Here is a 14,165-nt window from a genome sequence, read left to right on the forward strand (position 1 = left end):
TTCAACTAGCCCTTTTTGCATAAATAGCACAATTTATGAAAGTGATTAACCATCCCCGTGGCCAATCCTTGTCAAGCATATCCACACCAAATGATTATAACATTATACTCAAACACATATAAGCCATTTTCGCATGGCTATCCAAAATTTTTACAAGTCCAAAGGGTCCACGACCCACAACAAACGGGTAGTCCTATACATGCCATTTCGAAGTTCAACCATAATTGTACCAAAAGGGGGCTTTGATAGTGTGGGCGACTTTGACCTCAAGATCCCGAGTCCGATAGCTGGAGAACCAAATCTATAAAACAGAGGAGCAATGAAACGGAGTAAGCAATTTATGCTTAGTAAGTTTTGAGCAAGGAATTCCAGCACAACAAAAGTATAGCATTCATATAGCTAAACGAATAATTTCATATGCACAAATTTACGATATCGTACTTGCTTCACATTATCAACCCTTATGTACATACACAAAAGATCAACTCAGCCAAAGGCCGGTAGCTCGTTTATCCACTGAGCGAATACTTATTTGTAAGGGCTCAACTAAATTCAAGCACATACGAAACATACCTCAATGTTGGGATGTTTCGAGAGTATTAACTGGAATTTTACAGCAAGTTCATTCATTCCCAAATCACGTACCTTCGGAATTTAACCGGATATAGTTCCTCGTTCAAATGCCTTCGGGACATAGCCCGGTTATAGTAATTCGCACAAATGCCTTCGGGACTTAACCCGGATTTAGTAACTCGCACAAATGCCTTCGGGACTTAACCCGGATTTAGTAACTCACACAAATGCCTTCGGGACTTAACCCGGATTTAGTAACTGGCACAAATGCCTTCGGGCTTAGCCCGGAATTAGTATCTCGCACAAATGCCTTCGGATCTTAGTCCGGATATTGTCACTTAGCACAAGCCTTCGGGACTTAGCCCGGACAGCATTCAAATAACCATGCACATTTAACAATAAATCATGGCCCATTCGTATTTCATTTTCGTTAGCAAAACTCAAACACAAGACATTTATCATTCTTGCAAATTCGGCTCAATAGCCACACAAAGAGCATGATTTTAATTTGCTCAAAACATGATCTAATCACATCATAATTTAAGCTCTTTTACTCAAGAACTTACCTCGGGTGTTGTCGAACGATTCCGATAGCTATTCGACCACTTTTTCCTTCCCTTTATCGGATTTAGTTCCCCTTTGCTCTTGAGCTTAATTAAACAAATAAATTGATTTAATCATTTGAGCATCGAAAAGAGGAACACAAGGCACTTAGCCCATATTTATACATTAGACATTAAAGTCACATATGTACGGAATCATGAATCAAACTCAACATTTTAGCTAATTTTTCCCCCTTGGCCGAATATGCATGTCTATTTTGGGGCCGATTTCAACACTTAATACATTCTACAAGTATGGTCACTTGTATTGACTAAACACCCTTTTGTTTCAAGTTCAAAACTTGGCTAATACACACATATACACACTAGTAAAGCATCCTCTCCCTTTCCATCAATTTAACACATGCATTGCTCATTAACATGCAAAAGTTATATTCGGCCTTAGCACACAACTTGCTAGCCGATTCTTCTCCATTTAGCAACCAATGCACATATGTGCTCACTCAAAAATGCTAAAAAGGAGGTTCAAGAATCATCAAGCCACCATCACATGCATCATTAACAAGCTTCATATTTAGCATGCAATGGCATTAACACAAACTCCACCTAGGCCGAATCTTAACTCATCCTCATGCCTCATCACCACAACATCAAACATCAACCAAGAATGATGCATCCATGGCCGAGTGTCATTTCCATCACATAGCAAGATTTAGACCATGGGCTAGGTAGAACTCAAGCTAACAACTAAAACATGCATGCATCTCATGGAACATCATCAAACATACCTTAGCCTAGCTACATGCATGGCCAAACCTCTTCAACCTTTCTTCTTCCTTCCTCCTTAAAATTTTTGGCCAAGGATGAACCAAAGGATGAGCATTTTTTTTTCTTTGTTTTTTTCTTTCTAGTTTCGGCTAAATGAAGATGAGAAAGGATGAACAAAAAATTTTCTCCTTTCTTTTCTTTAGCTCACGGCAATGGGGGGAAACAACTACACACATTTTTTTTTGTATTCATCATACTCCTTTTCATTATTTTATGCCCATGCCCCTTATTTTATTTTTTTCCTACATACCTCACTAGGCCAACATGTTCCCAACATGTTTCCACCCATAGCATGGCCAACCACTAGCTCAAATTTTGGGTAATTTGACATGCAAACCCATCATTTTCACAACATGCATTAATAAACCATTTTAAATTAGCCTATCATATTTTCACCATGTCTCATATCAATCCCTATTTAATAATTTCTCATGCAATTGGCAAAATTGGAGAATGAAACTTCCACATACTCATGTACACACATAATAAGCATAGAATATGGAAATCAATTATTTTTATGACTCGGTTTTGTGGTCCCGAAACCACTTCCCGACTAGGGTCAATTTTGGGCTGTCACAACTTGTCATAATATACATAATTCTCCTTGTATCAACGTATCAAAGATAGTCTCATATTTACATATCATGATACATATCATTTTCTTGCTGTTTCTTCATAAATATATATATCTTTCAATTCATTATGATAATAATACATGTACCATCATTATCATGAGTTTAGTGTATATTTATTCCAATAGCAGTCCATAATCTTGAATATGCATAATTGTCTGGCAAGTTTCACATACATGTATTTTCCATATCATATTTCAATATACCAAATAATTATCATTTCTATGTATTTCAAGTTTTATTTCTTGATTTCAAGTTCTTACCATTTTCTATATTTATCCCGTTGAATTTCTCGAAATTTCGATGGATTTTCAGAGGTACACTTTAGTGTACCATTTTGGGTCTGACAATTCATATTCATGTGAGTACATTTCCATTTCAGAGAGCACACTCCCACGAACCTCAATTCTTACAGTAAGATTACCAGTCCAAGCTAAATCCCCTGTGAGAGAGCACACTCCCGCGAACCTCATTTCTTACAACAGGATTACCAGTCCAGGCTAAATGCCCTGTAACATATGCTCAAAAAGTATTGTCGGGATTACCAATCCAGGCTAAATCCCCTGCAATGACAAATACTCTATAAAGCTTTGTCTGGATTACCAGTCCAGGCTAAATCCAAACTCACACATATTCTTCGTGAGGGCTATATCATTAGGATCACCCATCCGGGCTAGATCCTTTGTACTGTCAATTCCCTTTTCAATGATCCATCAAATTTTCCTTTCATTCAACCGGGATTTCTTCCTCTTTTTATCGAATATATTAATGTTTCATCAATTTTCATACAATGAACATTCAAATCATATTCACATCAATAACATACATTTCAAGCATATAAAAATATAATTCAAGTTACACAAATTTACCTCGTTGCTTGTTCGTACTTATAATTTCACTAATCTGATAACATTTTCTTTTCCACGTTCAAGTATCGTATTTGAGCCGTCCGTGTCTTTATAAATGACTTTGATCATAATTCTCATTCATTTCATATTCTGATACGATAAATTAGTACTCTTAGGCAAATTTACCATTTTACCCTTAAGCTTTTAATTAATGACGATTTTATCTTTAGGCTCAGAAAAATAAAATTATGGTAATTTAATCCTTGTTTCAAGCCTAATTATTCTCAAACATATTGATAACAGCCCATGAATTCTATGAAATATCAGAATTTTCCATAATTTCAACACTTTTCAATTTAATCGCTAAAACATGATTTCACCCGATCTTAGTCTAAATTAATAATTTCATTCAATTTTGTAATTTAAATAATAAAATAATCCAATTCATGCAATTTGGTCATTTCTAACATTTTTACAAAATTTCCCATAAAATTTTATTTTCATTCAGTTTAGTCCCTGAGCCTAAAACATGCAAATTAGCCATGCTAGCTAAATATTCATATATATTTTCCTCCTCCTCCTCTCCATTCCACATCCTTAATGTATATAACATGCTTATAAGTAACATTATCTATAATTTGACTATTTACTATATGTATATTGAAAGCTGTCCATCCGTGTCATAGTCACTAAATTATTTTTATCTTAAGATACAGAACTCCAAATTAAGATCCACTAATTTTCCCTGAAACTAAACTCATATATCTTCTTACCATAAAATTTTAAAAATTTTTGGTTTAGCCAATAAGTACAGTTTATTCTTTAAATTTATCCCTGTTCTGCTGTTTGACAGTTCCAAGCCTTCTTCGCTAAGAATTAATTATCTCCTCGTACAAGATTTGGATGATGTTCCCGTTTGTTTCTCTTGAAAATAGACTCATTAAGGATTTTATAAATTTAAGATCGTAATTATTTTTCTCCATTTTTTTATGATTTTCCAAAGTTAGAACAGCGGAACCCAAAGTCACTCTAACCTTGTCTCACAAAATTTATTATTTCTCATAATTCAAAATTCCATTGCTTACACCATTTCTTCTATAAGAAACTAGACTCAATAAGATTTAATTTAAAATTTGATTTCTGCAATATATGGTGACTTTTCAAATTTAGCATACTACTGCTAACCAAAACTATTTTAGTGCAATATGTTTATTTACCATGTTCATAACACCCTTATTTTCTTTCTCTACACTATTTCTCAAACATATCAAGAACATAAGACCATATAAAAGAAGACTCTACATTAACATCAATTCCATGCTTTTTCAATAATATCAAACTTAAAATTATATTGAAATCTTGATGTTCTTACCTTATTCCATTGATTTCAATCTTTAACTTGATTTTCTCTCTCCTTCAACTTCTATTTCTTGAATCTAACTTGATATTCTAGCTCCCTATAATCTTCTTATTATTTTTATCTCTTGGTAACCATATAAATTCTTTTAATTTCTAGGTGAAAATGGTGAATTTTTGTTGAAAGGACTAAATTGTAAAAAAAAAAGTTTCTTTCTTCTCTTCTTTCTAATGTGGGGTGCATGGAAGAAAATGATGGTTGGTGTGTGTGTTTCATCTTTCTCTCCACACATATATATTTATACTAAATAAAATAATAATAAAATAATAAAATATCATTAAAAAATCAATTCAAAATATTTATTAACTAATTAGTTAATCTAAAATATCACCAACATCATCATTGCCTTCTAGATTTCTCTCTCCTTTTAATTGACCATTTTTGCCTTTTATAATCTTTAAAATTTCATCCTTGAGTCATCACTTAATTTGGTAAAATTACAATTTAGTCTCTCATAATTCTTTACCTATTCAATTTGGTCCTAGTTCATCCATTTTCCTTCGTTTCTAGATCATTCCATCCTTAAAATATTTGCACTACTGGTCCTTTAAAATTTCCATATTTACACTTTAACCCCTCAAACTTTGAGTATTTACTCTTGAGCAACAAAAATTTTCTCACTTTCACAATTTAGTCATTTCCTGAATTAATATATCATAATATAATTCCCAAGGTTGACATAACTCAAAATTTCTCCTTTTTATCATTTTATTTCCTTATTTTACTATATCAAAGATAATATCTTACTGTAAAAATTTTTGAGATATTACAGTAGAGGTCCTTAAATGGTAATTAGACCATTAGATTTTCATGGACAAAAATGGACATACATAGATAAAAATAACTAAAGTTTTAATGAAAGGTATTTTAGTCATTTGGTAATTAAAAGATTAAAAAAGGGAAAAAGATGACAAAATGTGCCCATCTTCTTCATTAGGCCGAAATTTCAAGGGTTCTTCATAACTAGGGTTTTGTCAAGCTTCCAAGCTTCATAGTAAGTGATTCCAAGCCCCATTTTTTCTTTACATTTTTGAAGTCTCGGTAACTTGATTTAGCTTATTCTAGCAATAATTTAACCTAGAGTTCATATTTGGAAAAATACCCATTAGTGAAATGTGTTTATTTTGATGTTTTATGATAGAATATGATGCTTGAAATTATGTTAAACGACTTGAGCTAAGCGATTTTAAGCGAAAACGAGTACAACGACATAATCGGTAAAAATACCTAATGGTCATAAGTACATGTTAGAGTGGGAATTTGATATTGACGTAGGTAAATAAATGGTCAACATGTCATAAAACATAAGAATTAGGGATAAAGTTTCATTTCCAAGCCTTGGGGAAAAAGTGTAAATGTGCAAAAGTTTAGGGTCAAAATCATAATTTTTCCAAAGTTAGAGTTAGGGACTGTTTTGATAAATGTGAATATTAAATAAGTTAAATATGCTATTATAGATCAAGAAGAATGAAATTCAGGGTTAGACTAAAGAAAGAAAAATGTTGAAGACTAAATTAAAATATTTGATCATATTTTGTATTGAGGTAAGTTTGCGGTAAATAAATGCAATGTTTTATTATTTCTAATTAATGATGTTATTTTTCAGCATCTATATATTTATTTTTTAAATTTATTCCTTGATGATTCAAGTAAGAATTTACGGAGAAATGATACTTAAAAGTCCCAGTTGAACCTTAGGAATGTGTAGGATACAAATGTCATGACATTAGGGTTTAAGGATACCAAGTAAGACCATACCAAGGAATTGGTAAGTTTTACAATGCAAGGAAATCATGTAAGACCATGTCAATACATGGCATTGATAAACTACGATAAGGCAAATATCCCATGTAAGACCATGCCAAGGCATGGCAATAGTGAGTTCATAAGGCAAGTATACCACGTAAGACCATGTCAAGACATGGCAATAGTAAGTTTAAAAAGGAACGGTATCCGTATATCCTTAGTATTCCAAGTGGTTCAACGAAAAATTTAAAGAGTACCAAAGGGAAGGTAAGATAAGTCCATGTTCGAAAGGTTCAGGTTATCTTGATAATTCATTTAGAATGTTTTTATTTATTACATGCAAACTTACTAAGCTTTATGCTTACTCCCTTTCTTTTCTCTCCTTTTTATAGTATCGCAAAGCCAACTCAGAAAATCATAAGGACGTTAGAGATCGCCTCACACTATCAATGAGCTATCTCGGTATTTTGTGACTAGAAATACTTTAAGTTATGGCATGTATAGATACTTGGCTATTTTGTGTGTATGTCCTTATGATATGATTAAAAAATGTCATGTGAATACTTGGTAATGATTAGCTTATGATATAGCTAAATAAGAACATGTTTTGGTATTATATATGCCTAAATGAGGTTTGATGCAAAGAAATTATGAAGGAGTAAGAGTTGGCCATGGAACAGTTAGGAAACAGCAGCAGTGACTTGGATTTGAAAAATCACTAAAAATTGTATAAATGGAATTAAATGGTTAATTGGATATAGAATTAAATATTATTGATTCTATTTCCATAAAAAAGAAACAGAGCAAGAAAAGGAAGTCTATATTCTGAGATATTTAAATTTTTGTAAGACTGGTTTAGAGTGACTTCGTGATCCCCTGTTCCTAATTTGGAAAATCACTAGAAATTTTAAAAAAGAATTATAAGTCATAGTTTATATTTCTAGATTACTTAATAAGTATATTTTCATTAGAAACAAACAAAAACATTATCCAAATTCTGTATAATGAGATAATTGATTTTTAGTGAAGAGAGGTCAGGTCCGCTGAACTGCGAAACAAGTGAACCTTTAATGAATAAACTGTACTAATTGGCCAAACTAAAAATTTTGGAAAAATTAAGATAAGAAAATATATGAGTCTAGTCTCAGAAAAAATTTATGGATTTAAATTTTGAGTTTCGTAACTTGAGTTATAATTAATTTAATAACTGTTATGCAGATGGACAGTTTTATTATGAATAGTGAAATAAATTGTTTTGATTTGTTGAAGTAATTGGAAAATTTTTAATGTTCTCGGTTTGGTCTGGAACTGTTCCAATTGCACGTTTTAGGGCCTCAAAGGCCCTTTTTATGGATTTATTGGATGAATGTGAGCGAATTAATTTTAAAAAAAAATTATGCCCCGAACAAGTAAGATAAGTCTAGTAACGCCTCGTGCTCGACTCCAGCGACGGTCTCGAGTAAGGGGTGTTACAATTTATCCCAAACCAACACAAAACACAAGTCTAGTTCCCTATACATGCCATATTCAAAAATTTAAATCAAACTATACCGAATGCTTCGATTGATAGTGTGATCGATATCTCTAACTTCCGTTGATCATTAAGCTAGATAGGCAGCACTATAAGAAAAAGGAAAGGAAAGGGAGTAAGTATAAAGCTTAGTAAGTTGCATATAAATAATTATACAACAATACTTTGCCATTCATCAACAAGTATCATAATACACAAGTAGGCATAATCAAAACTTACTCATCAATATTCAGTACACATCATATAGCATATAATGTGGCTCACATTTTATACATGCCAAATAGGTACCTATATCACTCACAACACGGTTATACTTTCCACATTAGTTAGAAATCAGAACTTTCACTGTTGAACCGTTTAGAATGCTATCGAATATTCCATAGCCTCAAACGTGGGGTAAGGCACCGATGCCATGTCCCAAACATAGTCTTACACTGGTTTATGTCTCGAGGCCGATGCATGTCCTAAACATGTCTTACACTAGCACTTGTCTCGATGCCGATGCCATGTCCCATATATGGTCTTACATTGGCTCTCATAATGTGGCCGATGCACGTCCCAGACATGTCTTACACTAGCTCACAATAACCCATATGTCATGGCATGAATATTCGATTTATTTCCTAGGTTCAAACGGGAACTCTACTATCTCTATTCTCATCACATTTTCGCATTTCCACAAGTCAAGCAATTTATGCTATAATAATTTTGATATAATTTAAACACATATATTATCAATGTAGTTTTATTATTTACATACAACTTACCTCGGATTACAAAATGTGGCAACTAGTCGATTTAGTCGATTTGCTTAGCTTTCCCTTGGTCTAGGTTCGGATTCGGTATTTCTTGATCTATAATAGAAAAATACACTTATTTAATCACTAAATAAAATTAGGCAATTGAAAATTCACTTCTTTGGTAAAATGACCATTTTGCCCCTAAACCTTGACAAAATGACCATTTTACCCCTAGACTTGAAATTTGATTTTTATCGAATTTCTTTGCATCTTAAGCCTAGCTGAACCCTTTTTACTCTTATAGCAACTCCAAATTCCCACTATATTATACATTTATCATCTACTTTACAACTTATGCAAACTAGTCCTTTTTAGGTATCTTCATGAAAATCCTTTCATAAAAGTTGTTTATCACACCACTAAGCTTCATATTCTTTCATAAAATTTCAAAAAATACCCTAAGTGCTCTCATGGAAAAACCCTATACTTTCAACCATTTTGCAAAACAGTACCTTCATTTGAAAGCTCATGCTTCTAGGGGTCTAGAAATGTAAAAATCTTCAACAAAGGGTATGAAAATAACTTACTTCTAGAGATGATAAGTTGCTGCAAATTTCAAGCTTCAAAACCCTCATATGGCTGGTAAAAATCGGTGAAGAAGAAAAATAAAGAGGATATGGCCTTTGTTTTATTTTAAATATTAAAACTAGTCAAAATTGGTGACCAAAACTCACCTAATTTTGACTTTCTCATGAATTTGTCTCCTATGGCTGACCAAGCTATCTCTATAGGGTCTAATTGTCTTTTAAATACCTCCAATTTAGGTTCTCTAGCTATTTGACACTTTTAGCTATCAACTTAGGACTTTTGCATTTTATGCAATTTAGTCTTTTTTCGCAATTGGGCTCACAAACGTCAAAATTAACTCACCAAAATTTTCATACACTAATATGAACATGCCATACTCCAAAATAATGATAAAATACTTTATTCAAATCCAGATTTGTGGTCCCGAGATCAATATTCCGGCTAGGCCCTAAATCGGGCTGTTACATAGATGGAGCATCTTACTTGTTGTAGGTAAACTAAAATTCCCAACAGATGATATTTTTGTAGGAGTCTCATCACCTATAAAGAGAGGAGATGTACCTGAGTATGGGATGGACTCGTGTAAAGTGGTAGCCTACCAACATACATGATGTGTATCCCCAAAGTCAGGACACCAAGATGTGGTCCCTACAAGCATAGGAATATACGAGTTTTCATTATCAAAATTTAACCCATATTAAGTAGTATTGGAATTGGACCTAGAGGTGGTCAAATAATAAGATGCATGACAATTAGGGAAATGAGGCAACACAACACATGGCGAGGCATCAACGTCATGAACACACACTTTCATTTAGTGCAAGGCACATTGGACCCATGATTTTGTGCCAAAAAATTACTAGCATTTTCAAGCCCAACAAAATTGGCATTCGGCCTAGAAGATTGGCCAAGAATCAAATCCATAGGTGCCAGCCTACTATATGGTCCAACACCATGAGATGAGGTGGGCGGTTTATGAGCACCAACAAGCCCAAGAGAGGAAGGCCAATAATGTAGACCCATGGCAGATGGCATATTTGCGCCAAAATACGGGCTTGCTCCGGCATTCGGCCTAACAGATTGTCTCCCTTGACCTGCAATAATATCATAACCATTAAAAAAACTAGGAACCCTAGCAGATGGCTGATTTACCATAGCAAAATTTGGCAGCCTCCTATCCCAAATAGATGCGAACGGATGCACCATCGACAGACTCGAGATAGTCCTGGACCACCACCCGTTGACGAATACCAGCTAGGTGCGCCAACCACATTGTCACACGATCCGTAGCCACCTATCCAAATGGGGTCGGCGTCATGGTCGAAGTGGACAAGCCATCATAATCACGATCAAATCAATAATAGCACTTTTGCATCACATGTCCATCAGATCTGACATTGAAGCCGAGGTCGGAACCCTCGCCCACGACCAGAAGATAGTGGACAACCACCACACATGGGCTCTACCACCGGTGTCAATGAGGCAGCCTCCACCAGATGCGTGTGGAAGGATGCATTGGTCGCCGCACGAGCCTGGCGGCTCTCAAGTTCCATAAGTACATCGACAAGCTTCTGTAAAAAAATAGAATCAGACGAAAAAGAAGCCACAGTAAGAACCATGTCAAACTCCGATGAGAGTCTAGCAAGAATAATTTTGACATTCTCTACTTCTGGAACTACTGATCCGGATGCTTCAAGCAAGGTGCAAGTATTTTGTATCTTCGCCATATACTCTTTAATGGACAGCATCCTTTTTTTGATAGAGTGTAACTCATGTGTGATACGTGACACCTTGGCTCTAGTAGCAGCGGCAAAGAGACGATTCTTTGTACTCCAAATGTCACACCTCAATTTTGCTGCTGTAAAATAAGATAATAAAGGACTAATTGTAGAAATGAGCCAAGAAATAAAAAGTTTATCTTGCTAAACAAACAAAGACGCATCAGGATTTGGATTTAGAATTCCATCTGGAGAAGAAATGAATTGCGGAGGAATAGGTAATGTCCCTTTTAAATACCCTAATAGTTCATAACCTTCGATTATTAAACAAACACGCTATTGCCATTGCACAAAGTTCCCCTCATCCAACTTTACCGTATCGTAACAAGGAAAAGTTTGAATCAAACAAGAGTTGGAAAACGCAAGACTACCATGGTCAGCAGTGGAATTGGTGAAATTGTCCATGGATCAGCAGCAGAACGACCTCCATAACTCAGGCGACTGATACCATATTAGTAACTCAATAAAATTGAAAAGATTGAAAAAAAATGACTCAAATAGTTTTGTATTCATAATTTGTTTGTATCAGTACAGAGGTGAGGTTTATATACATGAGGAAGATAGGCTAACTTTTGCTAACTAACCCATAACAATATACCAATCTTGATACCTAACTAACAACCTGCCTAACACATTCACATATCTAACAGAGTCAAATGTATAGGCCAAAGAAAAAATGGAGAATGAGATGTAGAAGTATGGGGAAGTTCAATATTGCTTTGTTAGCTAAGCAAGGTTGGAGGCTTATAAACTATCCAGATTCATTATTATCTCATGTTCTTAAAGCGAAGTATTTTTCAAGGTTAGATTTTATTGATGTACGTTCAGATAATTTACCATCTTATACTTGGAAAAGCATTTGGGCTGCGAATGGTGTATTACAAGAAGGATTATGTTGGAGGGTGGGTTCAGGTCTTAAAATTTCAATTAATGATGATGCTTAGGTTCTTGGGGCTGCTAATTATAGATTAGTCAATTATGATAATAGCATGCAAAATTCTATGATTGTTGATCTGATTGATGCTAATCAAATAATATAGAAAGAAGAATTAATCTTTAATACCTTTGTGATGGTGGACACTTTTAGAATCCTTCAAATTTTGCTGGCACATGAGGCACATGACGATCTGATGGTGTGGAGTGGTGAGCCATCTGGGGAGTTTTCGGTATATAGCACTTATAAACTATTATAGAACTTTCCCATGGTTCCTACTGTTTATGCTTTACAGACCAGTACTAAGGAATTTTATAAACAGCTATGGGGCCTAAACCTTCCAGGGAAAATTAAGATTACAATATGGAGGATCTCTTGGAATATCTACCTACTTTTGTTAACATGAAACATAAGAAGCTCATTAATAAGTATGCTGTCCCCGGTGTGGTGTAGAGGCCGAAACAGTATACCACGTGTTTCATGCATAACCTGTGTCCATAGAAGTATGGTCAGAATTACAGTTAACTCGTATTTTAGGCTCAGCAGATATGGGTTTTAATTAGTGGCTGACTTGGGTTTTTGGTGGATGCTCGGCCACTCAAAAGCGTCTTTTCTATTGTGTGCTTTGGGCTATCTAGGGCGATAGAAATACCAGGGTACATGAATGGAAAATTAAAACAAGTAAGGAGATTGCTAGTTTTATCGAAAACTATCTTATTGAGATAACATAAACAGAGAAATGGACTTATCCAAGAGCAAATACGGTGGGGGGAATGGGGCAAACCTTCTGGATCTACCGTGAAGATTAACTTTGATGGAGCTTAAAACGGTCGAAACTTTCGGTCGGCCTCAGGAGTTGTCGCAAGGAATGCTAAGGGGCAAGTTCTATTATCTCGCTCAAAGACCCATAGTAGAGTATTGTATGCTTTCACCGCCAAAGCCATTGCATGCCATCAGGCGTTGGAAATGGGCATAGAAATAGGTTGGGAAGAGGTTATTTTGGAAGGGAATTCATTAACTACAATGAAGAAATGTAAGTCAAAATATCGAGATAAATTGGTTATAGGGGTATACATTCACAATATAAAGTAGTTAAAAGGCAGTTTTCGGAGTATCAGTTTCAAATATACCATATAAGCGGCGAATGGATTATCACATACCATTGCAATAGAAACGTTAAAGAGAAGTGAATCGATTTATCTAGTGGGCAGAGTTCTTGCATATGCAAAGCGAGCATTAGAAGTGAAATGGGAAAAGGAACAGGACTGAGGCAAGAGTTAAAGCGTATGAGACAAGGGGATAAGGATGAACTTTGGTGAAAATAGGGTTTCAGATTAGTTTCCTCTCTAAGTTCTAGAATCATTGGGGAAAGGGAAATGATTATTTGTTGGGACGGGTGAAAGGAATAGATTTGATTGGGTATTATGGTCGATGACTTTTATTTTCTAGATTTTCCTTTTTGTTCATGTATTTGGTTTTTGGTTTAGGCCGGTATATCTGGGTCGAGTTTTCTGGTTTTGCATTTTCTATTTTTCCATTTGTAGGATTTATATTTTGTTGTTTGGTTTTAGTGATAATATAAGGCCAATATGATTATTATTAAAAAAAATACATTAATTATTTGGACATGTCCTTCAAATTTTGACTTTTTCTAAATTTTTTTAAAAAATCCTATTTTTCTAAAAAATTTAAATTATATATTTAAATATTTAACAGAAAATATCATATATTTAATTTTGAATATCAAAATTTTGTATCAAATTTTTAATAAGTAAATATAAGGCATATATCAAATTTAGCCCTCAACGTATATATTTTTTTTATTAATTTATCCATTATTCTTTTTTTGAATTAAATTTTACCATTAACCTATCAAAAAAGAGTCAAATCGTTTTCTTTAATGGAAATACTAATTAAACTATTATTTTTTTTAATGTTATTAGTGTGGCATCCTGCATTGCAGTCCAAGTGTACTTTCATATTGACA

At 34.2% G+C, this 14,165-nt stretch overlaps 1 protein-coding gene across 36 annotated transcripts; it reads right to left on the bottom strand.

The window, feature by feature from the left end:
- Nucleotides 1-7,904: 7,904 nt before the first annotated feature.
- On the bottom strand, nucleotides 7,905-13,699 carry LOC107934729 (uncharacterized). Of its 36 annotated transcripts, none has more exons than XR_005906703.1 (8): nucleotides 12,963-13,654; nucleotides 12,750-12,812; nucleotides 12,308-12,667; nucleotides 11,134-11,321; nucleotides 10,619-11,037; nucleotides 10,028-10,114; nucleotides 8,906-8,992; nucleotides 7,906-8,227 (listed from the first exon to the last, which is right to left on the bottom strand). XR_005906703.1 is itself a non-coding variant. In XM_041084259.1 (4 exons), the coding sequence occupies exons 2-4, from the start codon at nucleotides 12,363-12,365 to the stop codon at nucleotides 10,852-10,854; spliced, it is 432 nt and encodes a 143-aa protein (XP_040940193.1). In that variant the 5' UTR covers nucleotides 12,366-12,667; nucleotides 12,963-13,652; the 3' UTR covers nucleotides 10,109-10,851. The 36 variants fall into 36 exon arrangements, 4 of the variants coding, with proteins under 4 accessions (XP_040940193.1, XP_016722731.1, XP_016722726.1 ...); XR_005906702.1 differs by having other exon boundaries at nucleotides 7,908-8,227; nucleotides 11,134-11,324; nucleotides 12,750-12,808; nucleotides 12,963-13,652; XR_005906704.1 differs by lacking the exon at nucleotides 12,750-12,812 and adding an exon at nucleotides 11,616-11,685 and having other exon boundaries at nucleotides 7,910-8,227; nucleotides 10,619-11,324; nucleotides 12,963-13,196; nucleotides 13,339-13,683.
- Nucleotides 13,700-14,165: the final 466 nt, after the last annotated feature.

The sequence above is a fragment of the Gossypium hirsutum genome, chromosome A12, assembly GCF_007990345.1.
Source record: "Gossypium hirsutum isolate 1008001.06 chromosome A12, Gossypium_hirsutum_v2.1, whole genome shotgun sequence".
In the NCBI taxonomy this organism is placed as follows: Eukaryota; Viridiplantae; Streptophyta; class Magnoliopsida; order Malvales; family Malvaceae; genus Gossypium; species Gossypium hirsutum.

Coding starts and splice junctions, on each gene's coding strand:
- LOC107934729 (XM_016867233.2), bottom strand. CDS start 12,365: ATGTGCCTCATGTGCCAGCAAAATTTGAAGGATTCTAAAAGTGTCCAC. Junction 11,325..12,307: donor AAGTGTCCACCATCACAAAG/GTATTAAAGATT, acceptor CTTATTTTACAG/CAGCAAAATTGAGGTGTGAC.